The sequence below is a fragment of the Schistocerca serialis genome, chromosome 1 (assembly GCF_023864345.2).
Source record: "Schistocerca serialis cubense isolate TAMUIC-IGC-003099 chromosome 1, iqSchSeri2.2, whole genome shotgun sequence".
Taxonomy (NCBI): Eukaryota; Metazoa; Arthropoda; class Insecta; order Orthoptera; family Acrididae; genus Schistocerca; species Schistocerca serialis.
In genome coordinates this window covers 1,160,118,439-1,160,138,902 of record NC_064638.1, presented here as the reverse complement: position 1 = coordinate 1,160,138,902, position 20,464 = coordinate 1,160,118,439, and the positions used below count along the sequence as shown (strand labels likewise).

The following is a 20,464-nucleotide window of genomic DNA, read 5'->3' as shown; positions in this document are numbered from 1 at the left end:
AGTCATCCATCTCATTTCCCGTTTGAGCAACACATCTAGGAAAGGAACTCCCGATCTTTCTACATCCCCACTACAAAAATGTGAGGGTGTATAGCATTCAGATAACAAACATCTCACTGCCATGCGGCCAGATTAAAAATGTATCATCAACACATACCTGGAGAAGCAGGATGAACAGAAGGGAGCACTGTTTAGTGCTCGTTCTTCAAAATCCTCCATGAAAAACTCAGCTATGATGTGTGACAGTAGTGAACTCATGGCTGTTTGATCAGTCATTCCATAATAATTTCCAATAGAAAAAAAGGGTTCTTAACTACATTATTGGCAACTATAGTCAGTCACTGAAAGACATCATATTAAGAACTCAAAAATGTTTGTTGGTATTTTGATATTATAAAGCAGATGAGGATGTGCCCGAGTGAAGTCATGGTCAACTTTTACATGGTCTCCCTTTATACTGAGGTACCAGTGGAAGACACATTAAAATTGCTGGTCAGTCATTTCTCCCCCAAAATTCTGGAATTATTTCAGCACACTTTGATAACCACTTACTTTTGTATGGTGGAAATTATTATGAAATGACTGACAGAACAGCCATGGGTTCGCCACAGTCACCAGCCATAGCTAACTTTCTTGTAGAGGATTTTGAAAAACGAGCATTGAACAGTGCCTCATTCCACCCACTCTGCCTCTTTGGATAAGTCAATGGGCAGCAAGGCACTACAGCAGTTTGTTGATCATTTGAATGGTCTACATCCTAACATTTACAGTGGAAGTGGAGAAGGACGGGAGTTACTTTTCCTAGATGTGTTGGTCAAAAGGAAATCAGGTGGATGGCTTGGTCAAATCTTTTCCACTGGCCTTTTCCCTCGACTACATCCTGATTGCACCTAGCTTCCCTACCCTGTCCCCACTATGACCCTGCATGCTCCCACAAGCAGCACTTCACCATCCCCAAAAAACCTTTTCCCGCCAAGCGCACTTGCTCACAGTCCGGCCTCAGTGGCCAGAGGCAGTGGATTGTGTTTGCTTGCTTTTTGTGTGTGTGTGTGTGTGTGTGTGTGTGTGTGTGTGTGTGTGTGTAATCATTTTCTATCTCTTAACACTGAATATTCTATCTCATTATTGCCTATGTCCTCTGTCAGCTTTTGGTTAGTATCCCTGAGTTTCAAGTGCTCACTTAGTTGGAACATAGCATCCTCCCTTTCCTTACCAATTATTTTAATGCCGTCTGTCATTTTCCACTGCATACCCCGTTTCCCAGCCCCTTATATCCTGCGTAAGCTTTATGGAACTGCTGTCAATTTTTAAGTGGAGCTTATAGTGAGTGTAACATCTTTGCATTTCTTGCCAGTTTTTGTAATTTGAATACGGTTTTGTAACCTAATTTGGTATGAAATCTTCCACATAAGTAATGACCAAGAAGTCTTCTCCTACTGATTTAGCTTCCTTTATGCATAAGTGGAATGTACAAAGTTCATTAAACTCACTTACATCAGACCAATAAGAGTGAGAGGTTGTGTGCTTGTCAGGGACTGCTTTGAAAAAGTGTTCAGTCTGCACTGCGTATTATAAAGCATTGACCTGGGAGAGATTATAGATTTCCAAGCTTTGCAGAGTGTTCATCAACATTTTGGGTTGCCAAAAAGTTCAGATGGGAACACTTCTTCTTTGCTGTCTATAAGTGGAATGTGTTATAACAAAGTCTCCACATTTAAATATTTTCTTATGCTACTCTGTGAGTAACTATTTATAGTGGACTGCTGATGTTAAAATTCCTACAAAAGCACCTTTTTGATAAGACCATTTTGTATATCACTGTCCACTAACAATAATCTCAAATTAATAAATTTATACATATTTTCTAAGCAGTATTTCTGGTCAAAATGCTGCATAATAGCTTGAGGTGCTAGCTGTTCAATTAAATGTTGTTCTCTGTAGCCTTCAAAGCTTTCTTCACAAGCACTTCCTTCAGAATTGAGTTATTTTCATCCCGTACTGTTCTTGAGTGTGGAACTGCAATAGTACGTGAAGACAGATCATCAACTTCATCTTCTTCTGGGATTGAGTACCTTCTTGTGCATAATCCATCAACTAGAAGGGCAGCAACCGTTGCACTGGGTGGGTTTTTCCTGGCCAAAAGCTTTGATGTTACTGGAGCCCCAAGAGAATTCTTGCGGTAAAGAGGTCTTACTGCTGCTGGTGATGCCTGGAGCTGGTTCAGTGCTTCTGCCTGTCAAACACAAACAGAATCACAGTTTTAATGTTGGCAACAAAACTGCATTAAAGTGAGAAAACTACACGAGTTGTGACCACCTGCTAAGTAGTGTGTTGGCCCACCTTTGGAACTCAATTTCAGCTGTTATGCTGTAGCATGGATTTGACAAGACCTTGCCAGGTTTCCTGGGGTATGTGGCACCAGAAGTCTACAAATTGGTCAATCAATTCCCATAAATTATAAGCTGGTAGTTTGTGAGTGCAGAGCTGGTGCATGTTAGCATCTGAGATGTATTCCACTGGGTTAAGATCAGGTGAATTTGTTGATCAAGATGTCACTGTGAGTTCGCTGTCATGCCCCTCAAACATCTGTAGCATCATTTTAGTCTTGCAATATGGACAGTTGTCCCACTGGAAGATGCCGTTGCTGTAAGGGATAACATCAAGCATGAAGGGATGCAGGTGATCTTCATGTAGCCCCACGGCTGACATGGTGCCTTTGATTACTACCACAAGTCCAGTGGAAGCACAGGCGAATGCCCACCTGTAACATAATACTATCTGCACCACCCTGAACCCTTGGTGTAGTGTAAGCTTCGAGCAGCTGTTTGTCTTGATGAGGATATATCTGGACACAACCACTGATCTGACATAACAAGAAACATGATTCATCTGACCAAGAGACACATTTCTATTGATCCACGGTCTAATCTTGATGATCCCAAGCCCACTGCAATTCTGACTGATGATTTCACTGGGTCAACATAAGAACATGAAGAGGTCCAGAATGAAATTTTCATTCTGCAGTGATGAGCGCACTGATATGAAACTTCCTGGCAGATTAAAACAGTGTGCTGGATCAAGACTCGAACTTGGGGCCCTTGCCTTTCTTGGGCAAGTGCTCTACTGACTGAGCTTGCTTCACGACCTGTCTGCGTAGCTTTGCTTCCACATGCACCTCATTTTCTACCTCCAAAACTTCACAGAAGGTCTCCTGTGAAAGGACTAGCATTTATGGAAGAAAGGAAATTGCTACACTCCACTGTAGAGTGAAAATTTAATCCTGTAAACATCCCCAAGATTGTGGCAAAGCCATATCTCCGCAATATCCTTTCTTCCAGGAGGATCAGTCTGGTAAGTTTTGCAGGAGAGCTTCTGTGATGTTTGGAAGGTGGAGATGAGGAAGTAGCAAAAGTAAAGCTATGAGGACAGGCTGCGATTTATGCTTGAGTAACTTAGTCGTAGAGCACCTACCCACAAATAGCAAAGGTCCCCAATTCAAGTCTCGGTCTCGCACAGTTTTAATCTGCCAGGAAGTTTCACATCAGCATACACGCCACTGCAGAATGAAAATTTCATTCTGGAAACATCTCCCAGACTGTGGCTAAGCCATGTATTTGCAATATCCTTTCTTCCACAAGTGCTAAGTGACTGGAGCACAGATAAAATGTGAGTAGACATAAGCTGTTTGACACCCATGCTTCATCACAGTACTTGGAGATCAGAGGCTTTCCCACTGTGCAAAGCTCGATAGGTGCAGATCTGTAGCATATATGAAATAGAATATGATGCTGCTACAGGTACAAGTGTTTCAGAGCACACCAGTCAGTGCATATTGTTGAAAAAGGGCTCCACAGCAGACAACCTTCTCACATAGCTTCCTGGTACATTAAAATTGTGTGTCAGACCAAGATTCAAACTTGTGATCTTCGCCTTTCATGGGCAAGTGCTCTATGATCAGAGCTACCCAAGCACGACTCACAACCTGTCCTCCCAGCTTTACTTCTGCCAGCATCTCATCTCCTCCTTTCCACACTTCACAGAAGCCCTACTGTGAGACTTGCACAACAGTAGCACGTGAACAGCCAACCAGCTTCACTGTTTCTGAGATGCTCGTTCCCAGGTACCAGGTCATAACAATCTGCCATTTCCCAAAGTCTCTTCCCATTTTGTGGCCCACATCAGAGTTAAAGTAATTTAATTGGATAGACAGAAAGCTACACACCAAGCGGCAGCAGAACACATACATGAAAGAAGGTTATAATTAGGCAAGCTTTTGGAGCCAGTGGCTCTTTCTACAAGCAGAAGGTTTGAAGGGGAAGGAAGAGGGGTGATGTAAATGGACTGGAGAGGTCTACAAAAAGGGATATATTTTGGTAAAGTCACCCAGAACTGTAGTAACACTGTTCACGTTTACGTCGCACTTCACTTAGCGTAGACCGGGACTGTGTCCTAGGCATGCCCGATGTTAACTGACTGGGCACGGCCCGTGCTGCCGGAGTTGTTGTTGTTGTTATGCCAGCAGAGGTCGCGTCCGAATTCTCGCGTGCCCTCTGGTGGACGGGACTCTACTTGCGGCAACTACCGTCCGTGACGCGCCATGCCAATGTGCGCCTCCCGCGATCTTTCTGGTGGCTACTACACTCTTCCTCCTTTGGGGGGTGAAGCCACTGTGATCCACTGCGTCTGAAGGTGGAGCGTCAGGCAGGAGCGATGACCTCCACATCCATTGGATGGCCGGAGTTGAGGGGATCTGCCAACCCTGGAGCCGGAACCTTCGAATACGGCTGGAAATGACCCACACGAAGAGGCCCCCGTCATCCCACAACCAGAGCCCGGGACAGAATGGGCGACAAGCTGTCGAACTCCGGATCCTTTTCCACCCCGGGAGGGGCAAGATCCAGTGGCGGGGACGAAGGGGAAGGGACGACCACAGGTGAACCAACCTCCTGAGAAACCGGGCCTGCTAGGGGGGCTGGCTCTCACTGGGGCATCTCGAACGATGGCGATGCCGGTGCTGGAGCTACTGGAGGCTGCCAAGGCTGAGAACCATCGCAGTGTGGCAGAGGCACAGCAGGGAGAGGAGGCAACGTCCCCTGTGAAACCAACACAGGTACCGGCAATGGGGAAGCCGGTGTCCGAGAGGGTGGAGGGTGGGTGCCCAAACGTGGACGTAGCTGATTTTGGTGACGACGTACCACCCGGTCCCCTGCCGGCAAGGTATAGAGCCGGCGGCCATTTCGGCGCAGGACCACCGCTGGTATCCAACGTGGATTGCGACCAAACCCACGAGCCCAGACCGACATACCCAGTGGAAAGGACCAGGCTGGAGGAGGTGCAGCAGAGTCCTAGGTTGACGCCCATGGAGGAGCTCTGCGGAGCTGCGTTCTCCCATTGGTGTGGTCCGGTATGCCGTCAAGAAAAACGTCAATGCTTCCTCCGCAGGAAATTCGTGCACATACTCTTTTATCTGCATCTTAAATGTGCGCACCATGCACTCGGCTTCCCCATTCGATTGTGGATGGAAGGGGGGAGAGCAAACGTGCCGAATACCGAAGCGCCTACAAAAATCGTGGAAGGTCTGCGAAATAAACTGTGGTCCATTGTCCGAGACCAGGGTGATTGGCAGACCTTCCACAGAAAAGATTTTTGCTAGTGCCTGGATTGCAACTTCTGAAGTGGTTGAGGAGCAGCGAACCACATATGGGAATTGGGAATAAGCATCAATGACAATGAGCCAAAAACCGTTGAGAAACGGGCCCGCAAAAGCGATGTGAACACGTTCCCATGCTTGGGTTGCCGGCGGCCATGAAGAGAACGCTGCCCTGGGAGATGCTTGTTGGCTCGCACACTGGGAACAGGCGGCCACCAATTGCTCAATTTCTCTGTCAATACCGGGCCAGTACACATGTCTGCGAGCCAAGGTTTTAGTACGGGAAACACCCTAGTGCCCCGCATGTAATAACGTGAGGACCTCCCCGTCGTAAACTTGCTGGAACAACCACGCGAGGAGCTGTATCATCGGTAGCCAGAAGGAGAACGCCTTCCAAGACTGAGAGGCGGTCCCGTAGAAGAAAATAATTACGAAGAGGGTCCAAGGCCCGGCCCGGAGGGCGGGATGACCACCTCTGCTGAATGAGGCGAACTACTTGCCGGAGAACCGGGTCAGCTGCCGTTTCCCTGGCGACTCGAGAACTAGTGATCAGGAACCCATCAACCGCTTGGTGGGACGCCACATCCAAATGAAAACACATAATCTCCTCTCGATCAAACGTAGGATCCGGGCCCACTGGAAGACGGGAAAGAGCGTCGGCGTTGGCATGCTGTCCTGTAGGGCGAAAATGAATGTCATAATGGTACTTAGAGAGGAACAAGGCCCAGCGCTGTAGTCTGTGGGCCGCCCTATCCGGAATCTGAGAGGCGGGGCCAAATAACGATATTAACGGCTTATGGTCAGTGATTAACTGAAACTTCATGCCATACAAGAAAGGGTGAAACTTGGTAACAGCATAGACAATGGCCAAAGCCTCTTTTTCCACCTGGGAGTAATGGGCCTGCGCGGGACTAAACGTTTTAGACGCAAACGCCAGTGGTTGCTTGGAACCATCTGTGTTGCGATGGGCCAGGACCGCCCCCACCCCATACTGCGAAGCATCAGTAACCAGGACCAACGGCTTATGGAGATCAAAAGTAGCCAAACAAGGGGCTGACGTGAGGAGGCCCTTCAATGAGGTGAACACTCGCTCGCATGCAGGCGACCAATCAAAAGGAACACCCTTGTGCAGAAGGCAGTACGGGGGGTGGGCTATAGTGGAAGCCCTGGGAATGAACCGGTGATGATAGGCTATCTTGCCTAAAAAAGCTTGTAACTCTTTCAGCGAAGCGGGCCGAGGAAGGTTGACAATACCTTGGACCAAACTTCCTAGTGGCTGGATACCGTGCCGAGAGATGGTGTAGCCCACATACTCAATGGATGGTTGAAAGAAGGATGACTTATGCAGGTTGCAACACAAGCCCACAGACCTGAATTTGAGAAAGAGGGTGCGAAGGTTGTGCAGGTGTTCCTTCATGCTGCGGCCTGTGACAATTATGTCATCCAGGTAATTAATACAATGAGGAATTGTCGATGTGACATGCTCAAGATAACGCTGGAATATCGCCAGGGCACTGGATATTCCAAAGGCCAACCGCTGGTATTGGTAAAGCCCAAACGGGGTGTTGACGACCGCCAACCGTTTGGAGTCCTCATCAAGTGGTATCTGATGGTAAGCCTCTGACAGATCGATTTTCGAAAAATATTGGCCTCCCGCCACGGAGGAGAACAATTCATCAGCACGAGGCAAAGGATAGGTGTCCACCACCAATTGGGAATTAATGGTGGCCTTGAAATCGCCACAAAGACGTAATGTTCCCGAGGGCCTCCTTACAATAACGAGGGGCGAAGCCCACTCTCTGGAAGAAATGGGAAGAACGACCCCTAGGGCTGTCAGCCGGTCTAGCTCTTCCTTTACCTGAGGGCGGAGAGCCAAGGGGATCTGCCTCATGCGGAGAAAACGCGGGCGAGCCGACGCCTTCAACGTTAAGTGAGCTTCAAAATCTGAAACACGCCCCAGGCCCTCCTCAAAAATATCTGGAAAGTCGGAGATCAAAGATTCCAATGATTGATAGGGAACGTCTTTGGAGACCAACTGTATGGTGTAAGCGATAGAAAAACCAAAAGCTTGAAAAGCATCCAGGCCAAAAAGGTTAGCTGAGCTCGCATCACTGACAACAATAAAAGTAATAGGCCGAGTGACTGATTTGTAAGTCACGTCGGTAGTGAATTGACCCAGTAGGGGAATGAACTGTTTACCATAACCACGTAGACGCCGGTAAACTGGCGCCAACGGGGGCGATTCAAGGTCGGAATAAGTTTGTGCATTCAACTACGAAACTGCCGCGCCCGTATCGACTTGCAGTTGTAACCGGCACGACCGAACCGACACCTCGATAAAGAGTTTGCGTGCCGATGCGTCGGGAGCCTGGCCCGATGAAACTTCCTGAATGTCAACATCCATGTCCTCTGTACCTGCTTCCTTCGATTCTTTTGAGGGTGAGCAGCAAACTTTAGCAATGTGACCTTTTCTATTACATTTGCGACAAACGGCCCAACGCTGGGGGCACTCTGACCAATCATGATGTATATAGCACGACGCACAGGACGGCAACAGGGGCCGGCGGCCAGAATTCTGTTTACGCACCGTGCGGGAGCGGCCGTAACGGCCGGATTGTACCGCTCGCACGTCGTCCACCCCTGACACAGTGGACGCGGCCGCGCCGCCCTGAACCTCCGCGACGTCGCACCACGCTTCCAGCTGTTGACCTGCTGCGTGAGAGACTTCATACGATTGAGCAATGGTCAGGACTTCCTCGAGGGAAGGGTTTTCTAACTGCAGGGCCCTTTGCCGGACCTCCCTATCAGGGGCCGAACGAACAATGATGTCGCATACCATAACATGGGCGTACGACCCTCGCGACTGCTCCGTGACAAAATGACACTTGCGACTAAGACCGTGCAGGGTAGCGGCCCACGCCCGGTAAGACTGATGGGGCTGTTTCTTGCATTGATAGAACTCTACCCTAGCCGCCACAACATGCGTGCGGCGGCGATAATATGAAGACAGCAATGAACACAATGCGTCAAAAGACAAGGACGAGGGTTCCTGCCACGGCGATAGCTGCCGCAAAACTTGATACGGCGAGGGAGATATCCAAGACAAGAAGAGAGCACGACATACCTCCGCATCGGCAACATGAAACGCCTGGAAATGCTGCCGAAGGCGATGTTCATATGCATCCCAATCCTCCGCCATCTCGTCATACGGGGGAAAGGGAGGAGGGAACGGCGCCAGAGCAGACGGCGTGGAGAGCAATGCCGGAAGCAATTGTTTCATGGTGGCCATGAGTTCCGTCTGCTGTGCAACCAAAACTCGCACCAAATCCTCCATGCCGTGGAGAAGCTGCGAAACCGGAACAACGACGCAACACACGAAAGAACGACCCTACTTGTCGCCAATTATGTAGTAACACAGTTCACGTTTACGTCGCACTTCACTTAGCGTAGACCGGGACTGCGTCCTAGGCATGCCCGATGTTAACTGACTGGACACGGCCCGTGCTGCCGGAGTTATTGTTGTTGTTGTCATGCCAGCAGAGGTCGCGTCCGAATTCTCGCGTGCCCTCTGGTGGACGGGACTCTACTTGCGTCAACTACCATCCGTGACGCGCCGTGCCAATGTGCGCCTCCCGCGATCTTTCTGGTGGCTACTACAAGAACCATGCATCAGGGAAGACTTACAGCACGGGATGAGAAGGAAAGATCATCATGGGGAGGAAGATAATTGTTAGAATGATTCCCCTCTCATCCCTGTCCACTTATACACTTATCTTACTGTGCCATATGCCCACAGTGCCATCAAGTGGCATTCAGTCTTATAGCGGATATAGTCCTAATGTTTTGATTCATTGGTGTAAATAGCAGTTTACAGTTACAGCTTGTAAAGAAACAAAAGAGAAAGTATGAAAAAGTGTAGAAAATCTGTTCGCATATACATTGAAGTGACAAAAGTCATGAGATTCCTCCTAATATCATGTCGGACCTCTTTCGGTTCAGTATAATGCAGCAACTGGATGTGGCATGGACTCAACAAGTCACCGTAATTCCACTGCACAAATATTGAGCCATGCTGCTTCTATAGTTGTCCATATAGCTGTGATGGTATTGCTCGTATAGGCCTCGTGTGCCCAAACTGATCTCTCTATTATGTCTCATAAATGTTTAATGAGATTTATGGTAAGGTGATGTGGGCGGCCATATCATTTGCTCAAACTGTTCAGAATGTTCTGCAGACCAGTTTGCGAACAACTGTGGCCCACTGATATGTTGGGGAACATGAATTCCATGAATGGCTGCAAATGGTCTATAAGTAGTCAAACATAACCATTTTCAGTCACTGATCAGTTCTGTTGGACCAGAGGACTCATCCCATTCCATGTAAACATGGCTTACACTATTACAGAGCCACTACCAGCTTGCACAGTGCCTTGTTGGCAACTTGGGTCCAAGGATTCGTGGGGTCTGTACCACACTCAAACTCTACTGTAAGCTCTTACCAACTGAAATTGGGACTCGTCTGACCAGGACATGGTTTTCTAGTCATCTAAGGTCCAGGAGAGGCTCTGCAGGCAATTTTCTGCTGTTAGCAAAGGCACTTGCATTGGTTGTCTGCTGCCATTAATGCCAAATTTTGCTGCACTGTCCTAACCAATATGTTCGTCATATGTCCCACATTGATGTCTGTAGTTATTCCACACAGCATTGCTTGTCTGTCAGCAATGACAATTCTGTGCAAATGCCACTGCTCTTGGTCATTAAGTGAAGGACTTCAGCCACTGTGTTCTCTGTGGTGACAGGTAAAGTTTGAAATTTGGTATTCTCAGCACACTCTTGACACTGTGGAGCATGAAGTATTGAATTCCCTAACAGTTTCCAAAATGGAATGTAACATCAGGGTGTATACGTGGACAAGGAAAAAAAATTCCCGGATTTTTCCCGGATTTCCCAGTTAAAAATACACTTTCTCCCCGATGAAAATACACTTTTTCCGTGTTAAGTGTCAGTATACTCCTCCTAGGCACTGTAAAACTCATCAGGCCTATGGTTTTATATCCAAGAGTGGAATTTCCCGGCACTTTAGAAAACGAAACTCAAGAGGGAGGAAAACACGTTTTGAAAGACCTTTGATGTGCAGCAACATGTGCGCTGCATATTTTCGTATTACAAAGGTATAAATTTGAATTCCACCAAACACCGCATGTCACTTTCCGAAACATTGAAATCGAGATTACGATGCACTTTTGTGAGACGTCATAGCTCCTGTCACCTGATCTCATCAGCTGACGGCAGCATAGGACACATGATGTAGTGAGCCAATAGCAAGATCACTCTTAAGTAGCACGAACACACAAATAAGAAAAGTTAATGGTTTAAATTAATATACACAGCATTCACATATAATATTGGTCTCGAAGATTAATAAGCTGGAAAAGAAGCTAAGCTTCCACGTATAATGTTGATCTTTTTTGTGCGTGTTACACTTTAAGATACATCACACAAATGTGCCAGTAAAATGACGTAAATATCTGATCTTTTGGGCTCGAAATTCTTCTAAATGGTCGTCCTCAAAGAGTTGATTTTTAAATAAGAATCAAACGCTTTGTGATTTAAGAAATTCATCGTACATTCTCGCACATAGTTTATCTTGCGTAAAAATGAAATCTGCTTTGAATGTAATGCTTTTCAAACCACCATTCGCAATATTTTCCCGTGACCTGTTAGAATTAGGTTCGTTTCAGCAGTTGAAGAGAACGCCAAATAACAGGTGTCACCGCGCTTGCTCAGCTACGATGATGCAGGAAGCCCATATGTTCGTACATATAAAGCATTAAAAGATCTCACGTATGGCATAAAAGAAACAATACATCAGATGATACTTCAACAGCATCGAAATTTCATGAACCATCCTAAAACGCATAATTCGGCTTAAAATGCACATTCGTACGTAAATTTTCTTGGAGTATCAGTACTGATTATCTCATGTTTGGTTCTTTATTATGGCATAAAGCCATACGTGCACTTGAAATGCAGCGAACAGTTGAAGCTAGCCAATAGTGTGAAATTAAACACTTTGTTTCAAATAAACTGACTTTCTCAGCAGAAAAGATTAACTTTAAGCCAAATCTCTTTACCAAACCAGCAAAAATAACTTCATTGTTCTGTCAGGAAGGTGGAAATAAAATCTGAAACTAATAACATATTTTAGCCTTCCGCAATTATGCGAACGTATTTTAATTCATTTGATAGATCCTGGCCACAAAAAATCCATTTTGTTATCATTTAAGTGAGAGCAATAAATGAAGAGGAAACAACAAAATCACTGAACTTAAACACAGGTCACGTGGACGCTGCCCACCTCCCCACCACAACTCAGACTGCTCTGTGCATCAGCCCCAGATTTACTATATTTCCGAACCGAGGCAATATTAAGCAGTGGCATCCAGCCACACTTCTGTAACCAGAAGCTGGAGAAGGTACAACTCGTACGCGACTCAACTGCGCATGCTCAAGAGCTCGCCCGCAACAGCTCTACGAATCTAATTTAAACAGTTGTCACGTCATGTCACGTTCATCGGAGGCAGTTTGTCGTTATAAAGTATTGCATAGTCTTCCTAAAGCCTTTGACACACTTTGCTGTTGGCAGATGCTTGTATGAACACTGTTTTGTTGTTGTATACGGTGCATTTCCTTTGCAACTTAAGTTTTATTTTCGTTTTCTTTTTTCTCTCATTCATGTTTTGTTGCTGCAGTATTATTCTGCAGTAGTGGGATATAGTAATATCCTTTGTTAGAGTATTGGTTCTTACCAGTCAGAATCACAAAAATTTAACTGAAAGGTAAAAACAATGAAAAATTCCCGAAATTCTAAACAATTCCCTGGTTTTTCCCGGTTTTCTCCCGGATGAAAAAATTCCCGGGTTTTTCCCGGATCTCCCGGTTGTCCCGGGTCGTATACACCCTGAACATGCATGTAGCCCCAACTATGATTCTACCTTCAAAGTCTGTTAATTTCTGTCATGTGGCATAATCATGGTGGAAGCCTTTTCACATGAATCACCTGAGTACAAATGACAGATCCGCTGATGTACTGCCCTTTTATGCCTTGTTTATGCAATGCTACCATTACCTGTATATGTGCATATTGCTATCCCACTACTTTTGTCACCCCAGTGTAATTTATATTTCAGGCATAACATTCCTAAGGATACGAGGTACTTATAAATGATGGAAAAATTGTAATTTTTTTAAAGACTTTATTAAATTCTATAGTCTTTCCTGATTGCATTGATATATACATTATAGGGTTTCAAATGAAAATTGACCTATATATACCAAATTTTAAAGTTATGGTCATGTATGTCGTCATGCCCCCTTTATTTCTGTTACAGAAACCAGTATTATTTCAAAAAGAACTGTGAACATTATACTTATGATACATTTTATATGTTGGCAATGGTCCAGGTTTCTAGTGACTGTAAATGATTAACTTTGCTAGTATTTACTTTTGTTTCACTGAAGCAGTTTGTTCATGTGTTACTGAATATTTGTTGCCCAAGTGCTACATGTATTTGTGGAAGTACATATCCTTTAGCGTGCAATAAATACAAACGATGCCACGCATCAAGAAATTCAATAAAAGGAAATTCCGTAGTAACCAGTTCACAAACAAAGCAATCCACACTGTTGAAAGTAACCTATGTATCAGTTCTTCAGGGAAGAAACTCCCACATAACACACCTCCTGGTGATTCAAATTTTTTTGTTAAAAATGGTGCTGTTTGTAGTGGATTTGTTGTTGCTGATGTGGGCATTTTATCTTCTTTGATAAAGGAAGTGGCAAAATGTAAACAATGTGATGGTGTGAGCTGTGTGGAAATAACTGAACAACAAAGTAGCAGGAAGGGTTTAGTGTCAAAATTAGTTGTTCTTTGTAGATCCTGCAATAAATCTAACTCGTAAATGACTTTGAACATTGTGCATAATGGTTTGATGGACCTTTCTCCTCTTCCCAGTAGGTTCAGCAAGTACATGAAAATACTTTTAGGTGCCTTGATGGCTGTGTCTAAAGCATCTATGAAATGGGCAGTAGAAGAAACTGTAAATATTAGTGGAATGACAGACACTGCTGTTGCACTTGATGGGACATGGCAACGTCGAGGACATCATTCCTTGAACGGTGTTGTAAGTGCTTCTTCTCTGGAGAAAAGTTGTTGATGTTGAGTGCTTATCCAAGTACTGCCACACCTGCCATTGTAACACTGAAGGACATATTGAACATCAGTGTTCTAAGAATTGTGATGGTTACAGTGGAGATATGCAGTATGATGGAGATCTAAAAATATTTCAGAGGTCGGTGCTCGTTTATAACGTTAGATATACGAAGTACCTGTGCAATGGGGACTCTAAAGCTTTCAATAAAATTAATGAGTTCAATGTTTATGGTGAGACCTTGGTAACAAAACTGGAGTGTTGTGGACATGTGCAAAAGAGGATGGGTGCTAGATTGAGGAAGCTATGAAGATAAATGAAAGGAAAGTTGCTATCTGATGGAAAATCTCTGTCTGGAAGAGGCAGATTGACAGAAACTGAAATAGACCCTCTATTATGGACTGACCATTAGACGAACTGCACCTATGAATGACATTACAGCAATGAGAAAAGTTGTATGGGCCACCTACTTTCTTAAGTTGCCCACAGATGACCACCCTGTTCACAGACTTTGCCCTAAAGGAGCAGATTCTTGGTGTGGTTACCAAAAAGCAAAAGAAAGCGGTCAAATATAGCTTCATAAGCATTCTCTTCAATCAGCCTGTTATGAATGAAATAAAACCTGTTTTTGGAGACCTGAGTGACCCTGTTTTGCTTTGTAAATGTCTTCATGAGGGCACTCAGAATACAAATGAAAGTCTCAACCATTGCATGCGGGAAAGATTACCCAAGAATGTTTTTGTAGGACTAAATACATTAAAAGTTGCTGTACTAGATGCAGTGATATGTTTCAATGATGGAGCGGTAGGAAGGTTGGAAGTCCTGAGAAATTTAGGCATAAAATTTGGCTCTAATATGGAAGATAAATTGCTTGTGTGTGACAGACAATGGATGCATGAAGCTGAAAGATTCACTCTTCAAGTTACCAAAGAACCAAGAAGTGCTAAAAGGAATGGCAAGAGGAAGCTTGAAGATGAAGAAATGATGCAGGATGAAGACTGTGCTTCAGGAATGTTCTGAGGAACAGTTTAATTGGACTCATACCTTCATTCGCGATTTCCTGCAAGTTGTATTTTTCAGAATTCAGGTACAAATATCTTCTAAAGTTTATAAAGTATTGCTCTAATTTTTTCTTGTAACTTACAATAGTCCATACTTACGTAGTAGGCCTAAGCTTTATTAAAGAATCAACTAAATTGTAGAAAAATAACATTTTTATTATGAAAAAAATCAGAAAAATTAAAATGTAAGATATGATATTTTTTTGTCCTTGTACTATATATGATAGGTGGAATTAAATAGATCTAGTACCACATCCATCATGTCATGCATATCTGGTAAAAATTTGGCATCCTTCAAATGTATGACATTGGATTAAATGGTACCTCAATTTGAAAAAGCATTTTGGAAAGAAAACTGCAATTTCTTTGTAATTTTTTAATAACCCTAAGCACGTTCAAAAATATTCAAAATACTTCTAATTTGTTTAGAAAGTATGCTGCATTACCTGATATCAACAAAAAAATCTGTAAAACACATACATTATAAACAGTGCCTGAAAGAAATAGGTGTTGATTTTTACATCATATTGAGGCGAAAAAGTACCCTTTGTCCTTAAGACATTTATAAGGTGTTTCCCATCTGGATTTAGTATCTGCATCAGGAAAAACTTTTCTTTCAGTTGTGCTCCTGCTGTCCTTGTTTATTTTTGAGGGATCAGGTTTTTTGGTGCAATAAGTCTGGCCTGACCACTAGTCACACCACAGGTAATGGTGAGTTGACAGAAAATTAAAATTTGCAAGTATCTCGATTGGCCATCACATAACTATCATTTGTAACATTTTATATCAAGTGAAATGGTAAGAAAAGTGCTGTATGCAAGTATATATTTTATGTTGAAAGGAGGTTTAGTTCTATTACAATAGCTCATCATGGAAACCAGATGTCTGGTTTGTTTTATGCAAGTTAATCAATCAGTGATAGCGTCAAATGCCGGTTCTCTAAATTTTCTCAATAGTGTTCCTCAAAAAGAAAGCTGCCTTCCCTCCAGGGATTCCCATTTGAGTTGCCAAAGCATTTCTGTAAAGCTTGCATGCTCTTCGAACATACCAGTAACAAATCTAGCACCCACCTCTTATCTGCTTCACTGTCTTCCTTTAATCCGACCTGGTGCAGATCCCAAACACTCAAGCAGTGCTCAAGAATTGGTAACAGCAGCATCCTATATGTGGTCTTCTTTACATATGAACCACACTTTCTGAAATTCTCCCAATAAAATGATGATATTAACCATGCACCTTCCCTACCACAATCTTCACATGCTTGTTCCATTTCACACAGTTTTGCAATGTTACACCCAGACATTTAAATGACATGATTGTGACAAGGGGGACAGCACTAATGCTGTGTCCAAACATAATGGGTTTGCTTTTCCTACTCATCCTCATTAACTTACATTTTTCTTCATTTAGAGCCAGCTGCCACTCATCCACAAAGTAGAAATTTTGTCTAAGTCACCTTGCATTCTCCTACAACCACAAAATGACGACACCTTTCCATGTGCCACAGCATCATCAGTAAACAGTCACAGATTGCTGCTCACCCTGCTTGTTAGATCATTTACGTATACAGAAAATAATAGCGGTCCTATCACACTTACCTGGGGCTCTCCTGACGATACCTTGTCTCTGATGAGCACTCACTGTCGAAGACAACATACTGGGTGTGATTACTTAAAAAGCCTTGGAGCCACTGACATATCCATTAACAGTCTGCAGAGGGCCACCATGTCAAATGTTTTCTGGAAATCTAGAAGTGTGGATTCTGCCTCTTGCCCTTTGTCTGTAATTTGCAGTATATTCTGTGAGAAAAGGGCAAGCTGAGTTTCACAAGAGTGACGCTTTCTAAAACTGTGCTGATTCGTGGACATAAGATCCTCGGTGTCATCAAAATTTATTATATTCAAACTGAGAATATATTCAAGAATTCTGCAGCAAACTGATATTAAGTGTATTAGTCTGTCATTTTGTGGATCCATTCTTTTACCCTTCTTATGTACAGGAATCAGCTGCACCTTTTTCAGTCTCTTGGTACTTTGTGTTGGTTGAGAGATTCTTGATAAATGCAAGCTAAGTAAAGAGCCAATGCCATAGAGCCCTCTTTGTAAAACCAAACTGAGATTTTGAGATTCATGATAAATACAAGCTAAGTAAGGGGCCAATGCTATGAAATACTCTTCATAAAACTGAATTGGAATTCCATCCGGACCTGGTGACTTATTTGTTTTCTACTCCTTCAGTTGTTTCTCTACACCAGGGATGCTAATTACTACGTTGTCTGTACAAAATCTGTTTGATGGTCAAATGATGGTATGTTTGTACAATTGTGCGAATGATTTCTTAAAAGCAAAACTTAAAATTTAGACTTTCATTTTGCTGTCTTCAACTGCCACACCAGAGTGGTCAATGAGTACCTGCACGGAATCCTTAGACCCGCTTAGCAGTTTTACATAGGACCAGAATTTTCTCAGGGTCTCAGCCATATCTTTTACTAAGTTATGACAGCGGTGGTTGTTGTATGCTTCCCGCATACATCTTATCACAGACGCACAAATCTGTGCTAACCTTTGTCTTTCATCATTTGCTCATTCATTGTTAAACCATGGTGGATCTTTTTCATCCTTAATCCATTTACCAAACACACAGTTCTCCAGACCATGAGTTACAATCTACAGAAACTGAACAGTACAGAAACTGAAAATTTCATTAAACAAAGTAAGAGTCTCACCTTTGTGTTGGCACAAGAGCCACGTCGACTGCGATAGCCAGGGAGCTGTGAGCCGAGATCAAGTGAAGTAAGGCTGCCCCTGTGGTTAAGCTCTATAACCAGGCTGAGTCGTTCCATGCTAATAGACACCTCCTTCTGAGGGTCACGGTCTGCTGCGTTGCCTTCTTTGTCCTGTAGTGTAGCTGCAGCAGCTTCATCAGCCTCTGATGAAAGAAAAGTATGGGCATAGCTTTAAATTTGTTTCAATGTCTTATATTAGTGTGTTTTATATTAGATTAGTGTTGTCCGCAGCTTGTGGTCTCGCGGTAGCGTTCTCGCTTGCCGAGTATGGGGTCCAGGGTTTGATTCCCGGCGGGGTCAGGGATTTTCACCTGCCTCGAGATAACTGAGTGTTGTTGTGTCATCTTCATCATCATCATCTTCATCATCATTCAACCCCATTATTGTTGAAGGAAGGCAAAGGCAAACAACCTCCACTAGGACCTTGCCTAGTACAGCGGTCTAGGTCTCCCGCATTGTCCCCTATGCTCTGTTATGGAGTATGGGATTTCATCATCATCATCATCATCATCATCATCATCATCATCATATTAGTGTTCTTAACTTGACTAAAGGAAGGGAGCTGTTAATGGGACACAAAGTGAAGCATTAAGGAACAGACAAATTTATTGCTAATGGAAGGAAATGTGAATGGAGAGGAGTTAAAAATTGTAAAGTAAGACCAAATTTCAACTACTGTAAGCATGCTCGAGCAGATGTGGGTTGCAACAGTTATGCTGAAATGAAGAGAACTGCACAGCATAGACTAGCGTGGAGAACTATGTCCAATCTTTGGACTGAAGACCACAAAAACAACCACATCTGTGTCATTTGTGCAGCTATCACATTAATTACAAAAACCCTAAAATATTGCAAAAATAATTGCACACTCTGTACACACATTATTTCATTATTTAAAAGGCTGGTTCTCCACTATTAATTCATTTCACTATCTTGGATGTTAAAGAAGCTAGTTGGAATGACTGAAGTCTTCAGTGCGTTTGGAAAAGAAACATAAGCAGGGTATTCAAGGAATGGTTTCATAGTCAAAAATCCTATTGTAAGTATTTCTAGTTGCTGTACTTCAGTGAATGGAGCATCATTAAGGCCACACAGAATTTTGGTGTTATTAAGCAGTCTATATTAGTGTACCAGACATGCAAAATGCATCAAAGCATCTCTTTTCTCAGGCCTTTAATGACAAAGCAGCGAGACAGATGATGTTAACCTCAAATAATTGGCCACTAATTCCAATGAATTCTTTTTAACAACAGCTGGAAACACAGGGAGAGAAAGTGCCCTGCAGAAAATTGAAATGTTAAATTCATTTAGACAGGAACTACATACTCCACCAGCAGACATCAGTTTTGCAACATCAACCACCAAACAGATCACAAAAATCATTAGAACACTGAGAATTAGCAACCCTTCTGGTTATAATGTTATTATATCCAAAAGCTTGCTCCCCCCCCCCCCCCCCCTCCTTTCTTACCCTGTAATCAGTGAGCTGACATATATTTCACTAAAGACTGAAATATACAGTATTTACATTGATTTTTAAAAGACATGATTAGCAAGTTACCTTTAATTATAGGCTTATCTCTCTCCTTCATGTATTAACAAAAATGTTTGAAAGTTAAGCTTGTAACAGAATATCCTTTCTGACAATACCCTTTAAATAAAAGCTCGGTTTGGCTTTTGTAAAGACTTCACAAAAGATAAAGCACTGTATGGTATCACAAACTATGTCCTGAGAAAACTAAACAAGAAAAATGACCCTGTTGGCATTTACTGTGATTTTAGTCAAGGCCTTTGGTTGTACAGATCACGAAATTCTATTAGGAAAAGTAAAATTTTACAATATTAAATGCATACTCATTGCATCAATGAAGTCATATCTTTACAACAGAATGTAGAGGCTCACATTAACAAATAATATGACAGGAATAAATAAATTCAGAGTGAGGATAAGATATGGTGATGTGCACAATGTTTGGTACTTCATCCACTTCTGTTTATGACCTGCTTAAATGATTGGACATTGGAGGACTCTTCAAAACTGTAATCTTTTCTAATGGCACAAGTATATGGATAAAGAGCCAAAGGACATCCATATCACACACAGTCTGAGAAATAATGTAACAGGCTTACAAATGGCTCACAGCAAACAGCTTAACTCTTAATCTTACCAAGTCCTACAATATTACGCAGTTTCAAAGAAATAAAAATTACTTACAGGTACCAGAAGCAGAGATTAAAGGGCTATCACTGGATGAGACTGCATATGTGATGTTGCTAAGTATCCAGACAGATAATAAATTGATGCTGTTGGTAAATTAACCAAACCAGCCGACTTTTGATGCTATGCTCTTAGAAATTTCTCTCATTGCACTGCCCTAAAGAAATGATTGCTAGCATACTTAACTCGATACTGTCCTATACCACAAATGTGTGGCACTGTACAACAAAGGTCTGAAAGTATTTATTCTACATAAATATGCAGTAAGAATATTATGTAAAGTAGATAACAAAACATCTTGCAAAAGTCAAACAGCCTGCAAAATCCAATACAGAGATCTTGGAATTTTTATACTCACATTTCAGTACAGCTACTTTCTTGTGGTATTTGTGGTTAACAAATGAATTAGGATGAAATGTGAAACTGACAAGCACAACACTAGAAATAAGAATAATTGCCATATAGACTACCACATCCCTTTCTAGAATTCAAAATGTAGTTTTATTTTCTGAGTGCAAAAGTCTATCACATGTCTCTGAT

At 43.0% G+C, this 20,464-nt stretch overlaps 1 protein-coding gene across 1 annotated transcript in view; it reads right to left on the bottom strand.

Moving 5' to 3' along the window:
• Positions 1 to 1,921: 1,921 nt before the first annotated feature.
• The window catches only part of LOC126456171 (uncharacterized), a 126,789-nt gene continuing 108,246 nt past the window's right edge, over positions 1,922 to 20,464 (bottom strand). Inside the window, exons 13-14 of the mRNA XM_050091928.1 lie at positions 17,647 to 17,849; positions 1,922 to 2,233 (exon numbers count right to left, since the gene is read on the bottom strand). Of these exons, the coding sequence (XP_049947885.1) occupies positions 1,922 to 2,233; positions 17,647 to 17,849 (515 nt within the window). The remainder of the gene's footprint in view (positions 2,234 to 17,646; positions 17,850 to 20,464) is intronic.